The sequence below is a fragment of the Gorilla gorilla genome, chromosome 1 (genome assembly GCF_029281585.2).
Source record: "Gorilla gorilla gorilla isolate KB3781 chromosome 1, NHGRI_mGorGor1-v2.1_pri, whole genome shotgun sequence".
NCBI lineage: Eukaryota > Metazoa > Chordata > Mammalia > Primates > Hominidae > Gorilla > Gorilla gorilla.
In genome coordinates, this window is record NC_073224.2 from 63,667,124 (window position 1) to 63,694,814 (window position 27,691).

Below are 27,691 nucleotides of genomic sequence, written 5' to 3' on the forward strand. Positions count from 1 at the left end.
TATTAAATGTACTTGAATTAGATTGTGAGGTGGAGAGTTCTGCTTTCCAGAATTTATGTGTATGTTACTTATTTATTTATTTTGAGACGGAGTCTTGCTTTGTCGCCCAGGCTAGAGTGCAGTGGCGCGATCTCGGCTCACTGCAAACTCCGCCTCCCGGGTTCAAGCAATTCTCCTGCCTCAGCATCCTGAGTAGCTGGGATCACATGTGCCCGCCACCGCGCCTGGCTAATTTTTGTATTTTTTAGTAGAGACGGGGTTTCACCATCTTGGCCAGACTGGTCTCAAACTCCTGACCTCATGATCCACCTGCCTCGGCTTCCCAAAGTGCTGGGATTACAGGCGTGAGCCACAGTGCCCGGCCTTATGTGTATTTTAATACATATATATATATATTCTGGAAAGCAGAACTCTCCACCTCACAATTTAACTCAATTTCCAAGAGCCTTTGAACACTTAATGTATTCAATACTGTTCAATACTGGGAATACTATTCAAACTGATTTCAATTCAGCTAAACTTAGCAAACAAGATTTATCCTATAGGAAGTCTTACTTTACAATGATTGAAGACGTTCAGTACTTCATTAATGAAATCGTCTTTCCAGCTTCCTATCAACGAGAATTTTTAAAGTGCCTACTATACAAAGCATTTTCCTAGTTGATCCCACAGAGTCACTTGGGGCAGATTACCAGATGCTGAGAAGAAAAAACCCTTCATCAGAGGTGGAGGAAAAATGGATTTCAAGAGTGCTTCTGGTTTTTGTCAGGATGGACCAGAGAATCTGGAACAGTCCTGAAGAATACAGCTGGTGGCTTCCTTGGCCTTTTGCCATCAATGATGCTTCTTACTTGGATTTAAACTGCCATTAGGAAACCTCTTGATCAAGAATTTAGACAAGAATTTCATTCCCATGTGATAATTTAGGTTATAACACTAGAATGGAACAAAGAGTAGAATGTCTTTAGTTCTTTATTTTGCATTATGTCATAAGAAAGTTCTTGCTATGTTGTAAAATCGTTAGATTCAGGCTTTTGGGGATTCTGAAAACACATTTTGTTAGAGAGTTGAAGTCTATTACCTGAGAAAGGTAAAATTGTGTCATAATTGTTCATCATACTAGGTATTAAGGGTAGAGACAAGTTACTTCAAGGTATAGAAACACTGACCAGTACTCGACTGTGAAAAACATCTTTACCTTTAGCATTTTTTTTTTGAAACAGTCTCGCTCTGTTGCCCAGACTGGGGGGGCAATGGCGCAATCTCAGCCCACTGCAACTTCCACTTCCTGGGTACAAGCGATTCTCAAGCCTCAGCCTCCTGAGAGTAGCTGGGACTACAGGCGAGCACCACCACACTTCGCTAATTTTTTGTATTTTTAGTACAGCCGGGATTTCGCCATGTTGGCCAGGCTGGTCTCAAACTCCTGAGCTCAGGCGATCCGCCTGCCTTGGCCTCCCAAAGTGCTAGGATTACAGGCATGAGCCACTGCACCTGGCCTGTGAAGAAACATCTTTTATCAATGCTTCCTAGACTGGTAGGACATAGGGTGAGAGGCGAGTGGTGGTTCGTTCTTGATTATGTTCAGATCTTGAAAGAATTCAACATTAGGGAGAGAAGCCTTATCACCAAAAGCCTCAAAAACTCTACTGAAGGTAATATGATATCTGATTCTCACTATGGCTTTATTTAAAATAGAAGAAATAAAACCTTCTAATATCTGCCTCTTAGTCTTCTGAATTAAACTCATTGACTAATAAAAGATTTTTACTTTGGAGGGTTTAGCAGTGCATCAAAAAGGAAGCAGATCTCTCCTATTTGTTAAACGCTAAGGAATGAAAGAAAATAACAATAAATCTGACCTCTTTTTGCCATATGGCACATTAAATATCTTTGAAAAAAACCCCAAAACAATAATAACAAAAGCTTGCCGCTCTAAAACGTTTAAAATATTGGACACAATAATAAATTTTTAAAAATGCAAGGCTAAGCAGGTTTTAAAAAGTATAGGGACTCTCCAAGAGGAAAACAAAATCAGGAGCAGAATCCAAGGATATAGGGAAGCACTGAAGCCAGCAGCTCCCTTACTGACAGTGCCAATCGTGGAATGCCAACAGCTTTAGTTTTAACTGTATGCAAGGGGCTGGTTACAAAGCTGGGGGTTAAGGGAGAAAGATTTAGATAGGAGACCACAGCATACCACCACTAAATCTTCAGTTAAAAAAATTCGTAATATACTTTCAGAGCATAGCTGATGATTTGTCAAGACAGACAAGCGTTCAAATCACTAAAGGTGTAACCATTAGGTAGGTGACTTAACCTCCCAGAACTTCAAGTTTCTTATAAAATGTAGGTAATAGTACTTTCCTTTAGGATTTACTTTTTGAGGAATGGAGATAATACATGTAAATCATTCAGAGTGGTTTTTAATAGACAATACATAATGGCTATCATTAATCACAATAGTTCAGGTATGTGTGTTTTCTTGTGGACCCATCAGAGTTTTCTAAGATTCTGTACCCAGCCAAGAATTTAGGGGGCAGGGGAAGCCTCTGGGGTTTCATGTTGTCTTGGATATTGATTTCCATTTCTTCTCCCTTTCCATACCTTACAGCTGGATAAAAGTAAGAGAATGGTGACTAAGAAAAACTTGTAATTTTTTTCCTCAGTCCTTATTTTTACATTTTTTATTTACTTTTTTTTTTTTTTTTTTGAGACAGGGTCTCCCTCTGTAGCCCAGGATGGAGAACAGTGGCTCTGTCATGGCTCACTGCAGCCTCAAACTCCTGGGCTGAAGTGATCCTCCTACCGTAGCCTTCTGAATAGCTAGGGCTACAGGCACATGCCACCATGCTCAACTAATTCTTTTCAGTTTTTTGTAAATATGGGGGTCTTACTGTGTTGCCCAGCAAGATCCCCATAGTTACAACTTTTTACAGTTTTGAACTCCTAGGCTCAAGCAGTCCTCCTGCTTTGGCCTCCTGAAGTGCTACGATTACAGGTGTAAGCCACAATGCCCGGGCCCTTTATTTTAAGATCTGAAATACGAGCTGTTTACTGGAGTTCATTAATATAAAAAACTAGGCCATTTTTCACTTTATCATTAGATAATCAATTTACATTTTAATTGCCAAAATATCTGTAATTGAAAAGCTGTTGAAGAAAAAAAGGGATCTTCTGTACCTGGATTTTACTGTTTACTGATAAAAAATTACCATTTGAACAACATCTTTTAAAGTCAGGTTTTCTTCATAAGGTTTAATATTGTTAAAATTTATTAAATCTAGTATGTATAATTTGTGATCCTTCTCGTACAAGTGTTGAAAGGAGTGCTGTAAAATCAACCAAATGTTTTGAAGTTTTGGTGAATATATTCTGATGTAACTTGCTTTCAGTAACCTACAGTTCAGATCTTAGAACTTTTCAGAAAATTTTTATGGGAATTGAGAGAAAAATGTCTGCAAATTGGCACTGAAACAGTGTTTTTATTTGCATAGTTGACTTTTTGTGTTTGGATGATAACTTTTGCCAAAGGCAATTTTGAGTAGATCTTTTCACAAAAGAATCCTATTTTAAAACTTTAAAGAATTTGTTTTCATTAAATCTAATCATTTTATTATAATTGAATTCCATGGGTAAAGAATCTTTAACTTCATATACTTTTAATACTTACATAAAACTAGATCCATTAAAAGGTCAATGTTAATTATCAAAACTTAAATTTTACCTTGTTCAAATACAAGATTACTAAAGGCTTTAGATTTTTTAAGGCATATTATAACCTTAACATTCGTATTTCTTGAAAGAGATAGACAGACACTTATTTAATGTGCATAGAATTTATTTGGTACATCTATCAATTTCTACAATAACTGACCAAAAACAGTTCACACAGTGTCCACCTGCACTCCATGTCTAAAATGATTTATTTAGTAGGGTATTTTGCAAGGCTAGAAAGGAGAGAAAGGATTTCACAGTATCGGTGAAAACTGTTTTATCATGAAACAAATGTAATACATTAATATATTCATTCATTCTCTATTAGAAAACAGCAAAATTACATTGTTAGTTGTATTATTTACAGTGAAAACTTGGAAGACTTGACAAAGCATCAGTTAGTTTATCAACAGACCTAGGAAGCTCCCTGTCCCCTCCTTTCAGGGTCCTTTCCTTGGAAATGAAATAAACTTAAATCAGATTTTACATACCTTTAAGCACCAGCTTGACAATGTAAAGTTTTATTTCAGTTTTATAAAATACTCCTGCTTTGAAAGGCAAAGTGAATGTAAAAATGTGAATGTAATTAAACAAGTCACTGGCCTGGAAACTTTTTATTGCAATAGTCTTTATGTTTTACTACTATATTCATTTCTTGGAATGAATTTGCTTGTAGGTTTGAAACAAAATATTTGCCTTTTGTCTTGAAAAATTCCCTTAAAAAATTAATTATCTTTGGAACTGTACAACTACATTTTCATTCGATGTTAAATATGCAACTTGGTCCTTGGATATCATGTTACAAAGTCCAACCTGTTGGATAACTTGTTATAGAAAACAATAAAAAACCTTAAACTATCATAAAATATTACTGATGTTAACAGTCATGTATATATAACACATCACTGTACCTAGATTTTCCTGTTATTGGATGATTAAATTACCAATGTACAATCAGGTTTTAAAATGTAATACTTAAATTTCCATTCACTATGTAAAATTAAAAGCTCTAAAAGACCCTTTGAGTTCTGTATTTCAGAAACATTAGAACACTATTAAGGCATTATTTAAACAGACCCCAAGGAAAGTAACTAGTATGCCTGAATTACAGAGCAAGTAGTATTTTAAGGCAGTCAAAAGGTTCATTTTTTCACTTTAAGGCTCTTGAAAAGTTTATTCTATGTAGACATTATTCTGTGTAATTTAAATATTCATCAAATGGTCAGTTATTGAAATCAAAGCCTTTATATAAAGCAAATGGACAGTTTAGAACTAGATTATAATACCCCACTCCCCACTGGTTTTTATAAAAGATGATTCTTATATCTCATCCCTTTGGAAAATTTCATTATCAGAAGCTGGCAATAAAAGGAAAAACATATAACTGAAATACATTACAGAAGTTATGCCCAGTCACGCCATACCACATATAGAGAGTCCATATTCAGAGTAACAGTGCAACAAAAACACTTTGAGTACTATTCATTAATTGTATATTTTAAATCTAATTTGGCTACGTATGGATTATATGTAGTTTATGTTACAAATAAAGCCAAGTTTCAATATGTTTGTTGATATAATATTCCATCAATTATATCTGGTAATGATATTTAAAACAGCAAGGTTTTAATTTCATTTACTGTCTTTATCCACATATCCATATCCACATCGAAGTGAAACCAGCAGACATATAGCTAATTAACTATTTCCTTTGTTCAAGCACATATTCTGATATCTAAAAGTGCATAAATTTAAACAACTTAAGATGAAAAGTTGGCTGGGTGCAGTGGCTCACGCCTGTAATCCTAGCACTTTGGAAGGCCGAGGCGGACAGATCACGAGGTCACGAGATCGAGGCCAGCCTGACCAACATGGTGAAACCCTGTCTCTACTAAAAATACAAAAATTAGGTGGGCGTGGTGGCGCGTGCCTGTAATCCCAGCTACTTGGGAGGCTGAGGCAGGAGAATTGCTTGAACCTGGGAAATGGAGGTTGCAGTGAGCTGAGATCGCGCCACCGCACTCCAGCCTGGTGACGGAGTGAGACTCTTGTCTCAAAAAAAAAAAAAAAAAGAAAAGTTAAATATCATTTATGTTCATAAAATTAATGTGGTGCATGGCAGGGCTAAATAAAACAGAAGCAAAGGGAAAAATCTTTTTAGGATGAGAAGGTTAGCTTTTGTGTATTTTTGTTGTATACATAAATTCATTCTCACTGAAAATAATCATCGTAATTTCCACAATAGAATTTTCTAAGATGTTCTCCCCTAGTTTGTTTCTTTCCACTATTTTCCAGTATAACTTGGTATTTTCAGGGTTTAAGGAATTGTGCCATTTATTATAATTTTATTCAAACAGTATGCTTAACTACATTATTAGTTTTATACATGAAAACTACCTTAGAATTAAATTTTAACTTCATAATTTTCAAAAAAGCAAATAAAAAAATGCACCAATTAAAAAAAAGCCAAATGTGAGTAAGTTATCTACAAGACTTTTTATGCCACAAGCAACGTATCTCTATATATGCTCAGTGAAATATTTAGTAAACCAAAGATTTTGACAATGGTCCTTATAATTATGGAAATAAAAGCGTTGAGACACCTGCTATTTTCTGAAAGAGTAATCAGTTAATTATTTTTCTAAGAGTGCTTATATAGTAAGCACTTATCTTTTCAACATAGCTAGATAACATAATTACAAAGGCTGAATAACTGATCTTAAAGGCCACAGAATTTCTGCAAACATCTAATATAAAAGATATACAATATAATTTGATTTGGGGAGAGAGTGTATCAATCTACTTATTGTTCCAAGAAGCCTGCCTATTACTAAGTTGAAAAAGAAAATATGATCTTATACTTGTATGAAACAAAAAGCAATCTGCAAAAGGTTCATCCCAAACCTCTATGTGGGTGACTTTCCTGTCATTCATTTTATTATCCAGATAGAGAAGGACTAGAAAAAGAACAGAAATGTAAGAAAGGAATTTTAAAAGAAAAAAAAGAGGTAGAAAAGTAATCTTCCAACAAATAAGAGATAAGGAAACAGACATCAAGGAAACACTAAATAAAATCCAAACAGTAAATACAACTAATTTCATTGATTAACCTGTCATTTTTTTTTACAAATTCTTTCTTGTGCATGTTTACACTGATGCCATATGACATTTCTCCAGAGGGGATAGTGCCTTAACAATCACCCCAAACCTGCAGTATATAAGACTAGAATTTTTCATTTTTGATTACCTACTGTAATAGCATCAGTTACCAAGAAATTTGTTATTTGTGGCTACAATAGGTCAAGTTAAAGTAAGTCCAACAAAATATTACAATGATTTAGGCTTTAGTTATTTAGGTGTAGCTTTACTATGCTTTTAAAGGTGTTTCTCACTTAATTGTGAGACCTTCAGATTTATTCAAGAATCCTACCTTATCTTTCGAAAATAATTTCACATTGTTTCTGTAAAATCTAGAAAATAAGAAAAAAAAATCCCTGATGAAAACAGTACTTTGCTATTTGTAGATTTACTGGTTACTTTAAAAGATTAAGAGAATGTTTGCTGGCTGGGTGCAGTGGCTCATGCCTCTAATTCCAGCACTTCAGGAGGCCAAGGCAGGAAGATCCCTTGAGCCCAGGAGTTTGACACCAGCCTGGGCAACATAGTGAGATGTTGTCTCTAAAAAAAAAAAAAAAAAAAAAGCAGGTGTGGTAGTGCAGTGCACACCAGTGTTCCTGGCTACTTGGGAGGATCACTTGAACTTGGGAGGTCAAGGCTGCAGTGAGCCGTGATCATGCCACTCCAGCCTGGGTGACAGAGGGATAGCCTGTCTCAAAAAAAAAAGTTTGTTAACAGCATTTCCTCAGAGTATAAGCTTGTTTTTCTAGGTCTGTCCAAGAAGATCTTAGAGTTGGAGTATATTTTTTCTCCCTCTTTAGTAGAGAATAGTGACTTTTTGGGTAATACTTTAGCTGTGAAAATTTTTCTTCTAAATTTTTCTACTCTGAACAGGAATGTTTTAAAACACTGTTAGGCCTATTGAGTGAGCTATTTTTCTAAAACATTTTATCTTTTGAAATACATATCTTATTAACAAGAATGTTTTTAACCAAAAAAAAAAAAAAAAAGAAAGAATTCTAACTTGTATTGCAAGCCCTCTTCCCAGTTTCAATTTTTATACAAATATTAAATCACTGATTCTTCTATGATCCAAGCACAGATATGTTACTTTTTAAGGATAAAAATAATCAAATCACTTAGGTTAAACTGGTTGTCTACAGTCACACAGTAAGTTAGATAAAGCAAAGGAGGTGTCAAAGGGTAACACTAAATTCCATTCACTAGCATCTTGCCTCACTAACACTCTCATAAAATAGATTACTAAATAATATAAGTATTAATAAATGGAATTTCCAAGAACTTTCAACTAATAAAGGGTGGGATTTAAGATTAGTTTTTGTTTTACTAATTACAACTATATCCTGGAACTATTTACATATTACCTAGGAAATAAAGTTTGTTTATTCTTGCAGGATTGTTTTTAAAAGCAGTATTTTCCCAAATATTAATTTAACAGTAATCCTAAAAGTAACTCAGGAAATAAAAAACTTGTTTATCACTTCAGTACATTTTATTCATAATGAGGTAAAGTTTTTCTTTTTTCTCTATATATGTAGATATATATAGCAACACAGGTTAATTGTGCTTGAGGATTCCTATGAATTACAAGATTATACATGTTCCCATTCTATTTTTCTACTCCTAAAGCAATCGTATATACATTATTTCCTAATAACTCAATAAGGTAAAAGTCTTAAATAATTTTATTTTATCCTCTACTCTTCTGAGACCATGTATTCCCATGTTGTGGGGAAATAAATTCTGGCACAGGAATGAAGAGACCAAGATTTCTAGGTTATAGTACTTCAAAATCACACTCTGTCTTGGACCTCAGCTCTCTAACAAAAATTTAAAAAATTAGCTTTTAGGTTTCTAAGGTTTCTTCCAGCTCTAATATGCCATGATTTGAAAAGTTACCTTCTGTGGTAGCTTCTCCTACTTATCCTTTCTTTCTTAAATGTTACCCTAGTCCATTTAATTAGACCTACCTAAATACTTCAGAAAGGTCATATCCATCCAATCTTGTATCCTTGATGGATTTAATATTAACTTATAGATATATTTGTCTAAAAGTATTATGGAAATAGTACGCAACTGAAGGTAATGCACTCTTGTACTATATTTAACATTTCTATTAGGAATAAAATGATCATGTTATAATTTTTAAGATCTTGGGTTTACTTAAACAATTCAATAACTATTATGTAATTCTATTAGTTTCTTTAAACTTTAAATTCAATCTGAACGTAATATTTTAATGTGTCAAAAGTAGCTAATATATTCAGTTCAATGCTTGACAGGGTTAAAAACGTGAACAACATCAGAAGCAATGCATGTCTGGAGTGGGGGTGAGGGTGCTATGAGCTTTGCTGAACAAAAATATCTCAGGTAAATCACACTTAAAAACTGATACCAGTTGCCTTGAAGGAATGGGTACATATCAAAACCAGCATTAATATGTCAAATAAATTTGAAAGGAATATTTTCTTATTCCCAGAGCCCAAATTTCACATAAAACAGAAGAAAATATGTACAGAAATCCTCAGACTACTAAAGTCCCCCTTTCCCAAAAAACATAAACCCTCTAACCCCCAAGCACCTAAAAGGCTATAATTTACATTAACTACAGTTTGACTTTTCACATAACAGCGAGAAGGACCTTACAAACCCTCAGTAAATCTTCAATTAATATTTAGAGAACAACAGATACGCAAACAGGTTTTATGTGTAAGCTACCTTAGACGGCCATAATAAAATTATAAGCAAAGATAATGGCATTTCAACAGATTGCTTTAATGTTAAACCTCACAATGAAGGATACTTGCTCAATAAAATAATGCACTTTAGTGTAATGAAAAGTTTAATACATACAAATAATACTGAAAAAAATTCCTAGTGACTGGCTAGCTGGTAATATGCTACTCAAAAATTGCCTTTCAAACCTAAAGGACCTAGATTGCTTTATTATTTGTTTACACTATCAAAGAAGAATATTTTGCCACAAAATGAATAATGGACAAAGAGGCCATTGACATGTATACTTTTAAAAATATTGACTAAAAAATAGTTAAAAGTAAAAAATTGTTATTTTAAAAGTAAGGAAAAAGCTAAACTGGTTATAGTTCAGATTTTAATTGTTATACTTTGTGAATGAGGGGGAGTTAAGCGCTTGAAACATTTTATATTATTTTCACTTAAGAGTATGAAAAAAAGTGTGAGTATGAAAAAAGTGTGGCTATGTTATTATAATTCAGAGGAAATCATTATCAAGTCACACCCCTTGTAGCAATAAAATATAACAAAGCAAAAAAAAAAAAGCAAACCAAATAGAATCCCTCAGCCAACACAAACTTAGTCTATTCTTAGGGGTTGCCATGATGTTTCTGATTAATGGTAACATATTCCACAAGTGCAAATAAAACATCAGAAATAAAATATCTTTTTCACTGAATAAGAAAGCTGTTATTTGTGTGATCTTAGTAAAACTCTGAAAGGAATTTGTAAAACTCATTCATAATTTAATCAAATGCCTTAGTTTTTTTTTTTACCCCCTTGGTATAAAAGTTTACAGATGAGTTTCATATTTCATCACAGTTATATGGTCTAGTGCATTTCAGAGTATTTGGACATTATCAAAGCTGTCCTTTCCCAATGAAAACATTTAAGAAAACGTTAAGCACTTCTCAAGTAACATGATGTGGAATTACACTTTTTGCTCTTACCTCTTTTAGGTGCACATGTATTATTCAACAAAGCAAAACTATTTTACAGTGTCTGTTAACAAAAAGTTCTCTATTAGATAGAGGAAACTACAGTATCCTGAAGCTATTTCCCCAAGAGCTAGTTTAGTAGATAGACCTTTGGGCCCATCTTATTTTTCCTTCTTTTTTTTTTTCAGTAAGGTAACTTTCCATTATGCACATACTATACCATCATCATTCATTGGGTGGAGATTAGCTGGGAAGTAGCTGTATATTTTTAGTGAGATCATTGATGGCAATGGATCTCTGGATCGTGCTGCTGCTTATGGTTAAATCATATCTAATGTGAAATTTCGAATTACATCCAGAGCTCCAGTATCAAAGCCGCACATATCCAACATGCCTCTATCATCTGGGTCTGCAATGGTAAAACCATTTGATGTCATTCCACAAACAATCAATTTAGCTGGAATATCCATTTTCTGTAGAAAAAGACCAAAATACATATTAAAAACATAAATGTAAGGAAATGCAAAATACCTCCAAAATTAAAACACTTTAACATTTCTCTACCAGAGCTTTTTAAATACAAAGTCATTTTTTTGCGGGGGTCAATCTTTTAAGGCTAGAATATGGCAGTTTTAGAAGAATGGACAATAAAATTGTACAAGAATCTGCCTGAAATTTCTACTTCTCTCTTCAATTACTTTACTTGTTCTATGGGCTGCAGTGTACATTATTGAGCAGCCTAGGCACGTTGTACTTATGAAACCTGTCAGGTTATTAAGGGTGCCAGATATTTTCATCAACATATCAAATGCTGGGGCAGTGTGTATGAGTATATATAAGGACATATCTCTGGGATGATCAACTTTTGGCTGATGACTTTGATATGTACGATATACACATGTTCCACGTAAGAACTTGTCCTCTACAGCTAAATGTAAGATTAAAATAATTGAATTTTTGAGAAAAACCAACAATCACTGAATGTATACACGTGAGAAACTACAATGCACTGTTTAAATAATACATTTACCGTAACTGTTAAAACAACTCCAAGAGGTAAGTAACTTACTATGATGTAGATCAGTTAAATAATTTGCTCAGGTCCACACAGAGTAAGAGAAAGACTCGGGACTCACAACCAAACAGTCTTTACTCTACATTCTATCCTGGTTGGGCAGTGCCTCATGGCTGTAATCTCAGTGCTTTGGGAGGCCAGAATTTCAAGTTACAGTAAGCTATGATAGCACCATTGCACTCCAGTGATGGAGACCCCATTTCTTAAAAAAACAAAACAAAACTATTCCCTTACCTGCAGCTTTCAAACTTAAGCCTGCATCAGAAATCCTCTGGAGGGCTTGTTAAAACACAGTCCCAACGTCAGAATTTCTGATTCAGCCAGCAGGTCTCTGACAGGCCTCAGGAATTTGCATTTCTAATAAGGTCGCAGGTGAGGCTAAGACTGCTGGTAGGGAAACCACACTTTGAGAACCACTACTCTTCATCAACAAGTTCTATTTCTACTTCTAGTCACACTAGCCATATTTTAAGTGCTCAAAAGTCCCATGTGATTAGTGGTAACCCACATTGGAGAGTGAAGATTTATGTCATTTCAGAAAGCTCAACTGGAGGATACTGATTAGAACAGATACGTCCATAAAACATAGAGCATAGATTATAGCTTTAATTTTATGTAATCCTTTTGCAAAACTCACTAATACTTTCAATTTTTCAAGGAGCACACTGAATTATTAAAAAAACTTACAGCTAAGGTAAAACAAATATTCTGATTATTACCAAAAATACTGTTTGCAAAGGATATTCTTAGTAATGTTTAGCAATGGAAACTGGTTAAAATAAATTATATGTGTGTAATTAATACTTTTTCTTATTTTAAGTACTGCTGAGTCTATAACGGACACTGGCTCCTATATAAGATACAGAACTACTTGTAGTAACATTTTTTGAAAAACATAAGTGAATAAGAATCAAGAATGGCCAGGTGTGGTGGCTGTAATCCCAGCACGTTGGGAAGCCAAGGCTGGAGAATCGCTTGAGCCTAGGAGTTTGAGACCAGCCTGGGCAACATGGTGAAACCCCATTCCTACAAAAAATTAGGTGGGCGTGGTGGCACGCTCCTGTAGTTCCAGCTACTTGGGAGGCTGTGGTGGGAGAATCACTTAAGCCTGGGAGGTTGAGGTTGCAGTGAGCTATGACTGAGCCACTGCACTCCAGCCCGGGCAACAGAATGAGGTCCTGTCTCCAAAAAAAAAAAAAAAAAAAAAATCAAGTATTAAAATAATATTATTTGGGTGAGGAACTGTATTAGAATTTGTTTTACCTTTCGATACTCCCTCAGAGCAATAGCAGGATGGACACCTCCAGCAAAGGTCTCATTATCAGTGAATACAATGAAGACATCAGCAGGTGTGTTTGTCTTCTGAGCCCAGATCATTGGAAGAGAGCAATCAGTTCCACCTGCTGGGATCTAATTCGGAACAAAAGCATGAATAAATAAGTAAATAAATCCTTAAAAATACTAGTTTTTACAGTATCATTTTGTTTAGCACCAATATATACAGCCTTCCCAAAGCCTGCATATATATTTTCGGTTTTGTACTTGTCATGCAAAAATTAAGACAAAAAAAATTTTGTTCTCACAGATTAATACCATACATGACATCAATATAAAATCATTCTACACGTTATGTAAACTTAACTAAGTAAACTTAAAAAACACAGTTTCTTACCTGACTCATAGCCATTAAAACCTGTTGTAAGGTCATATCTGTAGTCACTGGACATGGTACCATTTCATCGGAAAAAGCAACTACATAAGAATCTTTTTCTGTTCGTGTGACAACCTGAAAAATTCAATGGCAGTAATTTTCAGCAAATTTGGGGGGAAATACAATATTTTGAATTTTATCCAACTTCATGTTTAAAAGAAACACTGATGTTTATTTCTTAACTTTTTATTAGTGTGTTTTAGAACTATACATTAACAGTAGTACAGCTTTCAAAGTACTTTCACAAAAAAACTGGCTGTCATGACTATCCTTTGAAGCAAATACAGTAAATATTCTTCTCATTTTATTAGATAAGAAATAAAGCCCCAGTAAAGAAGCTAAAAAGTTTGCCTACTATTCATCTGTTTGTTATTCACTGACAGGATAGAACTAAAGTCTCTAGACACTCCTATTAGTTCCCAGATCTTTTAAGCTTCAAATCATTAAATAATTTAAGCATTATTTTAAAAATAAATTTTTAAAAAATTTGTCTTTTTTTCATTTTATCTAAGCATTATCTACTTCCTTAAAAATCCATTAATATTTAATCTTTTGCTGTAAAAATTAAAATTTCTATTCTGCTTGTTCTTTAGACATACTTTTTCAACACACTTAACACTGGCTTTACACAATTATCTTTAAATATAAAATTAAAAATGTGACAAGCTGAAATGACAGAAAAAAGTGAAAACATAATTCTTAATCATTATTAATCTTATAGTTTTGCTCTACAGTAAACATGTTTTTAGAATGGCAAAATTGTCTTAGGTGTTCTCACCATGCACATTGCTGCAGCAACTGTACTAGCGTTGAGTATACTACCCAAAACTCTTTGGTTCATAGAAGCACTGACATCAACAGCTAGTAAGAAACGTTTTCCAGTTGGTTCAACTGTCTACAGAGAAAACAAAACAATCATTAAAAGCATAACAGAAATTATAAGTAGACTAAATTTCTAAATCATATTTACTTATCTTACATTAAAAAGACTGATAAAAGGCCTTCAGATTTTTGATATACCAATTGACAACTATTTAAAAATGCTCATCTGGCATAGCAGCTATGACAAAATTAAAAAAAAATAATAAAAATACTTAGCTTTTACAGGTAAAACAAAGGAAATAACCTATTCAATAATTTTAGTTAAATAAGCTACCATCCTATTTTTAAAATCTTTCCTCATTGAAGTAAAATGAGAATTTTTAGTAAGAAATTTTTATTGTGGTAAAATATAACATAAATTTGACCTTTTTAACCATTTTTAGATGTACAATTTGGTGGCATTAAGTACATTCGCAATGTTGTGTAACTATCACCTCTATCTATTCCAAGAACTTTTTCATCATCCCAAATAGAACTTGTACCAATTAGGTAGTAACTCCCCATTGCCATGTCTCTCCCTAGCCCCTGGCAACTTCTATTCCACTTTCTGTCTCTATAAATTTTCCTGCTGTAGATATCTCATATAATGGAATCATACAATACTTGTCCTTGTTTGTCTGGCTTATTTTACTTAGTATAATCTTTTTGAGATTTATCCATGGTGTAGCATGTATCAAATTTAATTCTTTTCTAAGGCTGAATAATATTCCATTATATATACCACATTTTGCTTATCCATCTGCTGATGAACATTTGGGTTGTTCATCAAAATCAGTTGTATTTCTATATACCAGCAATGAACAATTCAAAAAAGAAAACTAAGAAAACATTTGTTCACAATAGCATCAAAAATAAAAGACAAGAATACATTTAACTCTTGGCTATTGTGAATAATGCTACTGTGACTACTGGTATACAAATATCTGTTTGAATACCTGTTTTCAATTCTTTTGGGTATATACCTAGAAATGGAATTGCTGGATGGTATGGTAATTCTACGTTTAACCTTTTGAGAACTGCCAAATTGTTTTCCACAGGGGCTACACCATTTTACCATTTTACATTCCCACCAGAAATACACTAGGGTTCCAATTTCTCCACATCTTCCCCAACTCGTTTTCTGCTTTTTTGATATTAGCTATCCAACTAGATGTGAAGTAGTTATTACACTGTCATCTTGATTTGCATTTCTCTGATTATTAATGATGTTGAGTATTTTTCATGTTTTTTTTTTTTGTTTTTTGAGACGGAGTTTCACTCTTGTTGCCCAGGGTGGAGTGCAATGGCACAATCTCAGCTCACTGTAACCTCCACCTCCTGGGTTCAAGAGATTCTCCTGCCTCAACCTCATGAGTAGCTGGGATTACAGGGGCCCGCCACCACACTCAGCTAATTTTTTTTTTTTTTTTTTAGAGACGGGGTATCACCATGTTGGCCAGGCTGGTCTCGAACTCCTGACCTCAGGTGATCAACCCATATCGGCCTCCCAAAGTGCTGGGATTACAGGCATGAGCCACTGCACCTGGCCCTTTTCGTGTTTTTATTACTCATTTGTATATCATTAGAAAAATGTCTATTCAAGTACTTTGCCCATTTTTAAATTGGGTTTGTACTTTTGCTGAATTTGTAGTTTTCAGTATTCTGGATATTAGGCCCTTATTGGACATATGGTCTGCAAATATTTTCTCCCATTGTGTAGATTATCTTTTAACTGTCTTGATAGTATCCTTTAATATACAAAATGTTTAAGTTTGATGAAGTTCAATTTATTTTTTCTTTTGCTGCCTGTGTTTTTGGTGTTTTCTAGCTTTAGCTCTTAAATTTAGTCACTGATCCACTTTGAACTAATTCTTGTATTTGGTGTAAGATAATGGTCCAACTTCATTCTTTTGTATGTGGATATGCAGTTTTCCCAATACCATTTGTTGAAGATTGTCCTTTCCCCAGTGAATCATCTTGGCACCCTTATCAAAAGTCAACGGACATCCAGGTGCAGTGGTTCACGCCTGTAATCCCAGCACTTTGGGAGACCAAGGTGGGCGGATCACTTGAGGCAAGGAGTTCAAGAAGAGACTGGCCAACACAGTGAAACCCTGTCCCTACTAAAAATGGAATAAATTAGCTGAGTGTGGTGGCGCATGCCTGTAATCCCAGCTACTTGGGAGGCTGAGGCATAAGAATCACATGAACCCAGGAGGCGGAGGTTGCAGTGAGCTGATATTGCACCATTGCACTCCAAACTGGGTGGCACAGTGAGACTCTGTCTCAAAAAAAAAAAAAAAAAAGTCAACTGAACATATATGCAAGGTTTTATCTCTGGACTCTCTATTTCATTGGTCTATATGTTTATTCTTTTGCCAGTGCCACACTGTTTTGATTACTGCAGCTTTGTAGTAACTGAAAGAGTTACTGAAGAGTCCTCCAGGTTTGTTCTTTTTTTAAAGATTGTTTTGGCTATTTGGGGTCACTTGAAATTTCTTAGGAATTTTAGAATGGGTTTTTCTATTTCTGTAAAACATGCCATTGGGATTTTGAAAGGGATTGCATTCAATCTGTAGATTGGCTGCTTTGGATAGTATTGTCATCTTAACAATATTAAGTCTTCCAATCTGTAAACCCAGATGTGTTTCTATTTATTCATGACTTAATTTCTTTTAGCAATGTTTTGTAGTTCTCAGTGTATATGTCTTACAGCTTCTTAAATTTACTCCTGTCTTTTATTTTTTGATGATATTGTAAATGGAAATGTTTTCTTAATTTCTTTTTTTGGATTGTTCATTGCTAGTATATAGAAATACAACTGATTTTTATGTGTTGGTTTTATACCCTGTAACTTTGCTGAATTCATTTGTTAACTTTAGGGTTTTCTAAATACAAGATCATGGCATCTGAGGATAATTTTACTTCTTTCTTTCCAATTGCAATGTCTTTCATTATTTCATTTTCTTGCCTTATTACTAGAACTTCCAATACTATGTGGAATTAAAGTGGAAAAACTGGGCATCCTTGTCTTTTTCTTGATTTTAGGGGAAAATCTTACAATCACTCACCATTATGACATTAGCTATGGGGTTTAAACATCTTTGCTTTTTAAATTTCTGGCCTTTATCATGTTGAGGAAGTTCATTTCAGGTTTAGTGGTTTTATTTTTCATCATGAAGGAATGTTGAAATTTGTGAAATGCTTTTTCTGCATCAGTAAGATGATTATGTGGTTTTTGTCACTTCATTCTACTAATGTGATGTATTACATTGATTGGTTGTCATATGTTGTACTATCTTTGTATGCCAGGGATGAATATCACTTGGTTATGGTATGTAATCCTTTTATTTTGCTGCTGACTTTGGTTGCTAGTATTTTGTTATATAGCAAGATGTTTTAGCTTGTGTCTTTGATGTGAGATTTCCATTACTCAAAAACTCATTTTTTATCAAGACTGATGAGATCTATCTACCAATTAATGGGGAAAACAGAGGACCAAGTCAAAGGACCCGATAGGAATGCAAATTTCTAAAGTTAGTGATATGGGTTGGATTTGTGTCTCCACACCAATCTTATGTTCACTGTAATCCCCAATGTTGAAGGTGGGACCTTGTGGGAGGTGACTGGATCATGGGGGCAGTTTCTAATAGTTTAGCACCATATCCCCCCTTCTGCCATGACTGTTGATATGGTTTGGCTGTGTCCCCACCCAAATCTCATCTTGAATTGTAGTTCCCATAATCCCCACATGTTCAAGGGTGGGACCAGGTAGAGATAATTGAATCATGGGGGCGATTTCCCCTATACTGTTCTTGTGATAGTGAATGAGTTCTCACGAGATCTGATGGTTTTATAAGGAGCTTCCCCCCTTATGCTCATCACTTCTTCCTGCCGCCATGTGAAGAAGGACATGTTTGCTTCCCCTTCTGCCATGATTGTAAGTTTCCCAAGGCATCCTCAGAAGCAGGGCAGTAGCCACTGTGCTTCCTCTACAACCTGTGGAACCATGAGCCGATTAAACCTCTCTTCTTTATAAACTACTCAGTCTCAGGTATTTCTTTATAGCACTGTGAGAACAAACTAATACAGTTAGTAACTTAAAAGTTACCAAAATGATCTTAGAATAATTAGTTGCTACCCAAAGGTAAAGAGAAATACTTTACTCTTAAACTTACACGATATTAATTATATACCCACCACATATGAACTAAAGAAAAACAAATGAATACCTAATTAAAAAATGATTAAACTATTAATACTACCTTTAAAATGTATTATTACAAAAGATATTGTCTTGAGTCATTTGTTTTAAAACAAAAATCATATCACTACCTTAAATGTTTTATAAAAAGCAGCATCCAATGCTTTCAAAATTTCTTCATCAGGGCGCCACTTCAGTTTCCCTCTGAGACCATGACCTGTCTTGTAAGTTTCTAATGCGATCAAAATATGAAATGGATGTATACGAGCCTAGAAACAAAGTATAAGGAAAATTTTAGCAAAAAACAGTGATTATGTATACTCCTTAGATTTTTGTGTTATTGTAGCTAATAACTACATTTCATATAGAAAAGAGAAAAATGAAAATGTATTAAACTTACACTTAAGAGCCATAATGCAATTTGGTATAATGAACATCTCGAAATACCTTAAAAATGCACTGACGGCATTTCTAAAATTTAGGAGCCACTTTCTCAGTTAGTAGTAGCTAATAAAGAACAGTGATAATGCTTACCTTTTTTAATAGTTTTTCATTACACAGTTTTTCACATACTAAAGATACTTCTGAATTTCCTGGTTCAAGTACTGAATTAGCAGTCATCTTTCCTAGATTCCTTAGTAATGCAGTAAGCGGCATTTCTTGTAACAAAGCCTTCCATACCTATTGCAATAACATAGGCAGAAATACCAGGAATTAAGGGAAAATAAATCAGTATAACATACCTATATAAAAAAAATTCATAATACAGTCTCTGAGTCTTTCATTTGGGGTTCAAAGTACTTTCAGAATGAAAAATGTCTAAGTAAAAGGCTTATCAAATAAGCTAACTTGTTTTTTACTAGAAAAAGGATGTGAAGTATATTTTATGAAGGAAATGCATAGATGATTTTTTTTTTTAATTAGCAAGGCAGTAGATTTTCTGGAGAGAAACTAACACAAATGCCACCTACATCATGTTGGACATCATGGTAGGTGTTTTAAATAGACATTAATTTCAAGATATACTTTAAATAATTTCTTTTTAAAAGTATAAATATATAGCTACCCCAAGTTTATCCTTTTAGCACCTACACTAAATTACTCATGTTTAATCACATGCTGTAACATATAATTCACTCACCTCTTTAGACTTTAAGTGATTTGTTAAAAGATGTTCTCTAACTAATCTATGTTCTTCTATTAGATGAATGACTTCTAGCTCATCTCTTGTGCGCTTCACTTTCTCTACAGCCTCCAGATACTTTAATAATTTTTCAGTCTCCACAGAGAGTGCTTTTTCTTTATACAATTCATGAACTTCTTTCCAGCCCTTTGTAATATATTTGGTCACAATTGCAAGTCCTTTAACAAGATAAAGAATTGAAAAAGCATGCAGGATTACCAAGTAAAAAAATAGAACATGTTTCCTCAAAATGCATTATATGATCAACATAACTAGATACACAAGAGTTAATGCCCTTACACTGGGATGCTGCTTTCCATGATATAACAATTAAGCAAATGGGGTGAATTAATTTTCTTATTCCATCATTACTATTTAAATATGAGACTTTAGAGTAAAAATACCTGTATCCTGAGTATTTTGTTACAGAGGCCTTTCTTTCTTTTCTTTTTAAAGACACCAGCATTAGAAAGTTTCAGGTCCATAATCTCAGAACAACTCACAAGAGTACAGATCTATCTCAGTTAATATTGTATTGTATTGTATTATATTATATTAATTATATTCACTTGTCTCTTTTTGCTGTTGAATAAAATATATATATTTACAAAAACAGCAGAAATAAGTAGAAGTAGACAGGTAGGTAGGTTCTTTTACACTATGTTTTAATAGCTGAGAAGTATTACTGCTCAAAAAAAAAAAAAAAGGAAACAGTAACTTGTTGATTTCCTCCACAATTTCTTCCAATAGAATAAAGAGAAAAGAGCCTTGGATTGGGGGTGAGAAAGTCTGGGTTATAGCCTATACTCTGCCAATAAATAGTGGTCTTTCTAGGTCTTAGTTTCACCACTTCTGTAAAACAGCAGGGATTGGATTACAACATTAAAATGTCTATGAGGGACAAGCAAATAAAATAAATAAAACCACCATGGTGAGGCCAGGCACCATGGCTCACGCCTGTAATCCTAGCACTTTGGGAGGCCAAGGCGTGTGGATCACCTGAGGTCAGGGGTTTGAGAACAGCGTGCCCAATGTGGCAAAACTCCGTCTCGAAAGCTGAAACTGGATCCCTTCCTTACACCTTATACAAAAATTAATTCAAGATGGATTAAAGACTTACATGTTACACCTAAAACCATAAAAACCCTAGAAGAAAACCTAGGCAATACCATTCAGGACATAGGCGTGGGCAAGGACTTCATGTCTAAAACACCAAAAGCAATGGCAACAAAAGCCAAAATTCACAAATGGTATCTAATTCAAGTAAAGAGCTCCTGCACAGCAAAAGAAACTACCATCAGAGTGAACAGGCAACCTACACAATGGGAGAAAATTTTTGCAATCTACTCATCTGACAAAGGGCTAATATCCAGAATCTACAAAGAACTCAAAACAAATTTACAAGAAAAAAACAAACAACCCCATCAAAAAGTGGGCAAAGGATATGAACAGACACTTCTCAAAAGAAGACATTTATGCAGCCAAAAGACATATGAAAACATGCTCATCATCACTGGCCATCAGAGAAATGCAATTCAAAACCACAATGAGATACCATCTCACACCAGTTAGAATGACGATCATTAAAAAGTCAGGAAACACCAGGTGCTGGAGAGGATATGGAGAAATAGGAACACTTTTACACTGTTGGCGGGACTGTAAACTAGTTCAACCATTGTGGAAGTCAGTGTGGCGATTCCTCAGGGATCTAGAACTAGAAATACCATTTGACCCAGCAATCCCATTATGGGGTATATACCCAAAGGATTATAAATCATGCTGCTATAAAGACACATGCACGCGTATGTTTACTGCGGCACTATTCACAATAGCAAAGACTTGGAACCAGCCCAAATGTCCAGCAATGATAGACTGGATTAAGAAAATGTGGCACATATACACCATGGAATACTATGCAGCCATAAAAAGGATGAGTTCATGTCCTTTGTAGGGACATGGATGAAGCTGGAAACCACCATTCTCAGCAAACTATTGCAAGGACAAAAAACGAAACACCGCATGTTCTCACTCATAGGTGGGAATTGAACAATGAGAACACATGGACACAGGAAGGGGAACATCACACACCAGGGCCTGTTGTGGGGTGGGGGGAGGGGGGAGGGATAGCATTAGGAGATATACGTAACGTTAAATGACGAGTTAATGGGTGCAGCACACTAACATGGCACATGTATACATATGTAACAAACCTGCACGTTGTGCACATGTACCCTAGAACTTAAAGTATAATAAAAAAAAAAATTAGCTGGGCGTGGTGGCACATGCCTGTAATACCAGCTACTCAGGAGGCTGAGGCAGGAGAATCACTTGAACTGAGGAGGCAGAGGTTACAGTGGGCCAAGATCGTGCCACTGTGCTCCAGCCTGGCCAACAGAGTGAGACTCCGTCTCAAACAAACAAACAAACAAACAAACAAACACGGTGATGTAATAGAGAGTTGTTAGGGTGTGGTGACTGAACAGAGTGTGCCCTGACAAGTGGTGTAGACACGTATTGACTTAGTGCTGCCAAAAGAAAAAAAACTTACTTTCAAGAGAAGCCAGAATATGGGTTTTTATGTCTTCGATTTTTAAAGATAATGACAAAGAATTCATTTTTACCCAAAAATATTGTATAGGCCATATGAAACACATCTCTATGCCAATTGAGCCTATTATGTTATTTTTGAATGCTAAATAACTTGATCAAAAGTTAACACTAACATGCAGGAACTTCTCAAGTATTGTGACTCTTGCTATCTTCCAGATTTTGGTGCAAAATCATCTTAAATGAGTAAATGTTTCCTGTGAGTATATCTTCTATTTTGTTTTTCCAGTGAAAATAAAAATTCCTTAAAGCAGTTTTATCCTACCCAGTTCTGTAATCGCGCTGGCCATGCAGTAGGTGCACAATAAAAATACCATACCTGATGACTTGAATCCCATTTTGACTTGTTTTGTCTGTTATAAATACACATTACACTTAAGGCATTAAAATACTATTAATTCTGTAGCTTAGAGTTTTTCCAAATTTTTAAGCTTTGAAATGCTAGGGATTCTCTGTCCAATGTGATATTGCTATTACTAACATGGTTTCAATTGTGAGTTCTAGCCTCAACAATTTCAAATTAAAGAATCCTATGTGTGGAAGTTTAGGAAACATCTACTAATTCCTCATTATATAGACCAAAAAGACAAAGCACAGAATAATTATTTTCACAAGTTCAGAAACTAATTGGTCCAGTTAGAACTAGTAACGGGCGGTCTTTCTCTTAGTCTAGTACTTGCTCCACACTTCCAAGACACATCTCAACAAACCAATAAATAAAGCTGGATGCCTAAGTCCTTCTTATGTTGGATCAAATATTTGGATAAAAAATTTAAATGTAAAAAATAATGTTTCTTAACCAAGAAAATGTTAGGAAAAAAACCACAGATAAATATTTTAGGTTGGAAAAGGCCCTTCTAATCCTAACACAAAACATAAACCTATGAATACATGGATAAATTTGACTACATTAAAATTCAAAACTTTAGTGTGCCAGAAATGTCCCCCAACCAAAAAAAAAAAGACAAAGAAAAAAAGAAGAAAAAAATGCATGCACTGTATATAAATAATACATTATCAACTCCTGTAATATGAACCCCAAGTTCTTAGAACAGTGTCTATCCATAGTAGGTGCTCAATAAATATTTGCTGAGGGCCAGGCACAGTGGTTCACGCCTATAATCCCAGCACTTTGGAAGGCCAAGGCAGGCGGATCACCTGAGGTCAGGAGTTCGAGACCAGCATTACCAACATGGTGAAACCCTGCCTCTACTAAAAATACAAAAATTAGCCGAGCATGGCTGCAGGAGCTTGTAATCCCAGCTACTTGGGAGACTGAGGCAGGAGAATTGCTTGAATCTGGGAGGTGGAGGTTACAGTGAGCCTAGATTGTGCCATTGCACTCCAGCCTGGGTGACAAAAGTGAAACTCCATCTCAAAATAAATACAACAAATAAATAAATAAATATTTGTTGAATGAATAGTGACCACAATCAATAGTTAAAAAGACAGTAACTAAGTGGACAAAAGGGCTATGATGTAATTGTATAATTATACATATATACACACACATACATATATATTATATATACACACATATAATTATATGCATACATATATAGGTATATATACATATATAGGTATATGTATTATATACTACATATACTATATACTAATATATATACTATATTATACAATATATAGGTATATATATATATATATATATATATATATATATATATAGTCAGCACATGCAAAGATGAGCTTCTGCCCAAAAATGTAAATTCAAAGAATCTTTCATGATTCTACTGAAAGAGATTAAAAAATAATGACAACAGTTAAGTGTTCAAATGTGGGTACACTGATCCCTTTCACATACTGTTTGTGGATTTAACCATTATGAAAGTAGGTACTCTATGCAAGTGTTTTCATTGTAGTATTTTTGTAACAGTATAAAAAAACCAGAAACAACTCTTGTCAATAAGAGACTAGCTAATAAATTACAGTCATACAATAGTATATATGCAACTATTTCTACTGACCTGAAAAAAACAGCAATAGCAATAGCAATAATATACTTTTTACTGAAACATAGAAGGCATGTAACAAAATTTAGTGAAACACAGTAATATATGTTTAGGAAAAATCTGGAGTAAATTACAACATCTGATATACAGCAAGGGCCCTCAACTCCCAGGCTATACAGGGATACCAGTCCATGGCCTGTTAGGAACTGGGCTGCACAGCAGGAGGCGAGCAGCAGGCAAGTGAGCTCCACTTCCTGTCAGATCAGTAGCTGGGCATTAGTCTCATAGGAGCACGAATCCTACTATGATCTGAGCATGTGAGGGATCTAGGTTGCGAGAATCTGATGCCTGATGATCTGAGGTGGAACAGTTTCATTCTGAAACCACCCTGCGCTCCCCACTGCCTGTGGAAAAACTGTCTTCCACAAAACCAGTCCCTGGTATCACAAGGGTTGGGGACTGCTGATATGCAGTTATTTCTTTTGAAGAGTAGGACTGCATCATATTTTTCTGTATTATTCAACTATTTTAAAACATGTAATCTAATAAAATCAAAATAAAATGTTTATACATATAAATATTTGCAATTTATTATTTACATTTCATTTGAAAAACCCCAGTTATAGTTAAAAAATAAGTCAGGAAGAGATTCTGTATATAAAAATATGTGTGGAAGGGAGAAATAGAGAACCAAAGTGTACTTCTACTACATGTTAGGTGCTGGGACATTTAGTCTCAATAATTGTAAGCTTATTCTCCTTACCCTCCTTTTAATAGATGAAGGTCAGAAACTCAGCTTAACTTACTTGGCTTAAGGCCACAGAACTGAAATGTGAACCCACCCTTCTGAGTGGCTGTCTTTTCAAGTTTCACTTCCGGTGCAAAAAAAAAAAAAAGTCAAATTTTGGACATGTTGATTTTTGTGGAACTTCACACTTCAAATTACTCCTGCCCAAGAGTTTTTCTTATTTCTTTTCTTAAAAGGACTAGTAATTATTACGGAGCCAACTAACTTTTCAAAAGTCTCTTTCCATAGATACAGAAAAACTGCCCCAAGTTATTATGTCCCCTGACTAACTGCCTGAAGACAATTAACTTCCTGAATTGTTAAGTTCTGCACTATATCTGGTATATCCCTTCAGGTTCCATGGAAGACGGGTTCCTAGGAAGATGGGGAGGGAAAAAAGGAATGGGCTAGAGCAGTGGGTACAGCATGGCCATCTGCCACCTACTGGCAAGGAGCTGATTTGCTCATTGCAACTTTTTTTTTTTTTTTTTTTTACTTTTCTACTTAGCATTTTATTGGTTAGAGTAGTTTTCTATACATAATCTTATGGAACAGCTGTGTACAGTTACCTAAGTTTTACAAACGATTATACTGAGACCAAGTTTGAATATCTGCTGAGTAACTGGCAAAGCTGCAACTCAAAAGCAGTTCCTTCTAGTGATTGTACCCATATCCAAGGCTTATCGCAACTTTTAATCTTGTCCCTGCTACTTACACAGTCCAGAATCACTTGGGTGAGCATTCCAGTTAGGACGGTGGCATTTTAAGATTCAGAATATTAACCTATAAACCTGTCATTTGATTCTTGATTATTAATGTCTGGATCGCCTGTGGTAGGGGTGTAATCCCAGGAAGGCATTAAATATATTTGAATTAATGTATATTTTGAGAATAAAAGGCTATTTCTAGAAAATATTACACACTTGTCTTATGTTAAATAAAAATTTGCTATTTATTGAATATCCCTTACCCACCCTTCTTCCCAATGAAGATCTTATGCTTACCTTCACTGGAAGGTTTAAGATGTGACAATCTTAATAGATCTTTGTGAGACCAGCCATTTCTCTGTTTATATTTTGTTACTGCCAGAGCAAGGGCCATGCCACCTTTCTCATTGTACCAGTCCGCTATAGCCTTCCGGAGGGCACGACCCCACATGCCACATTTCATGCTTTCCTTCAGATCTTTCTTAAACTGGATAAAAGTAAAGAGATGGGTAGGAATGCGACAAACTTCAGAAACAGCTTTAAATGCTGCTTGTTTTGTGCTTATGTCGGAGCACTGGGAACAAATGGCAAGTGCAAAGAGCATAGGCTCTTGCTTTGTGGTTCTGCCTTCTTGACTAAATGACTTTATTTCTTGTATCACTTCACATCCTCTGCCATCTTCAATCAATCTAATTAAAGCTTCAGCATTTTCGAGGCCCAGCTTCTGTTCTTTGATATAATAAGTCCCACCTTCAGAACCGAAACATAAGAACCGGTGTAGTCGATTCATGTCAGTGACTTGCCATACATATCCATCCTGAGAATTGGCTATCTGCTTCTCATTCAGTGGCTGCATTTGGTTTACAGATTCCTCCATTTTTTTTTGTCTTTAGGAAACCTAACAAAAAGGCAAAATGTTATTACAACTAGATGGGCACAATAAAATTACAAAAGGAAAACAAAATGTAGGTTTACTGAAATGTTATTAACTCTTTTAATTTAAAAACATCTTTTAAGTTCCACAGTTTTTCCCTTAGTACAAAATCAATATAAATGTCCTGAAGAAAAATCAGGAAAGGCAGAAAATGAAAGAAAAAAACCATATCTGAAATACTTTGAAATGACTACCAGTAATATCTTCAGTTTTTAAAGTGTTTTTGTTTTGTATTCCTATTTTTATAATCTAAAGAAACTAAAAGCCCTTCACAGCAAACAAACAAGATTATAGCCACAGTGGTGTGATAATCAGAAGCAACTAAGGCGTCACATTTTTGAGATACAGTGTGCTCCTTCAGAGATTAAGCAGGTAGATCAGTACGGCGTCTTGAGGCCCACACAGAAAATAAAAGAAGGAAGGGCAGCAATAGTAGCTGGCACTAAGTAAGAAAGATCATACTCCCTGAAGAATTGTGTAAACATTTTTGGTTGCCTATCTAACATTCATTCTTCCCCCTTCTCTGTTCTCCTCTTCTTGGCCTCATATCCTTCAAAGGAGGCTAGGCCTTTCCCTAGCCCCAAGGGATGGATCTTTATTGCTCTAAGCCAGTGGTTCTCAAACTCAGTGTACATCAAAATTACTTGAAGTACTAATTGAAACATAGATTGGTGGGTCAGCCCTCTCAGGCACTGCCCTGAGTTTCTTTCATAATTTAGGAGGTCTGCAGTGAGCCCTAAGCATGTATACTTATCACAAGTTCCCAGCTGATGCTGCTGCTGCTGCTGCTGCTTGACCCAGGCCCAATAATCATGGTGCTCTCCTTGCCACATGACTGGTATAGGGAGTTGGGCATGTGTCATGACTCTGGCCAGTATGACATGATAAGTCAGCTGAGAACACTTTTGAGGTTTTCTTCAGTCTTAAAATGGGGCTCAGGCTCTTAAAAAGAAATGTTCCCTTTTCTGCCTTCTGACATTTTCATTTGCAAGTGATGCCTGGAGTGGTAACAACCATCTTGAGACCTTGAGATAAGCCAGTTTAAGATGGCACACCAATATATAAAGAGAGCAGAACAGAAAAAACAAAGAACCTGGGTCCTTGATAT

The 27,691-nt window shown here is 35.0% G+C and overlaps 2 protein-coding genes across 5 annotated transcripts in view; one reads left to right on the forward strand and one right to left on the reverse strand.

The window, feature by feature from the left end:
* Positions 1 to 10,154, forward strand: part of GLRX2 (glutaredoxin 2) — a 20,790-nt gene extending 10,636 nt beyond the window's left edge. For all 3 annotated transcript variants that reach the window (XM_063709952.1, XM_063709953.1, XM_063709961.1), the window contains one exon: positions 608 to 10,154. In XM_063709952.1, coding sequence (XP_063566022.1) covers positions 608 to 660 — 53 coding nt within the window. In that variant the 3' untranslated portion in view covers positions 661 to 10,154. The remainder of the gene's footprint in view (positions 1 to 607) is intronic.
* The window catches only part of RO60 (Ro60, Y RNA binding protein), a 26,339-nt gene continuing 8,257 nt past the window's right edge, over positions 9,610 to 27,691 (reverse strand). For both annotated transcript variants that reach the window (XM_019028116.4, XM_063709945.1), the window contains exons 2-9: positions 25,947 to 26,547; positions 19,540 to 19,760; positions 18,933 to 19,079; positions 18,530 to 18,667; positions 14,112 to 14,228; positions 13,295 to 13,408; positions 12,886 to 13,032; positions 9,610 to 11,020 (exon numbers count right to left, since the gene is read on the reverse strand). In XM_019028116.4, the coding sequence (XP_018883661.3) occupies positions 10,868 to 11,020; positions 12,886 to 13,032; positions 13,295 to 13,408; positions 14,112 to 14,228; positions 18,530 to 18,667; positions 18,933 to 19,079; positions 19,540 to 19,760; positions 25,947 to 26,526 (1,617 nt within the window). In that variant the 5' untranslated portion in view covers positions 26,527 to 26,547 and the 3' untranslated portion in view covers positions 9,610 to 10,867. The remainder of the gene's footprint in view (positions 11,021 to 12,885; positions 13,033 to 13,294; positions 13,409 to 14,111; positions 14,229 to 18,529; positions 18,668 to 18,932; positions 19,080 to 19,539; positions 19,761 to 25,946; positions 26,548 to 27,691) is intronic.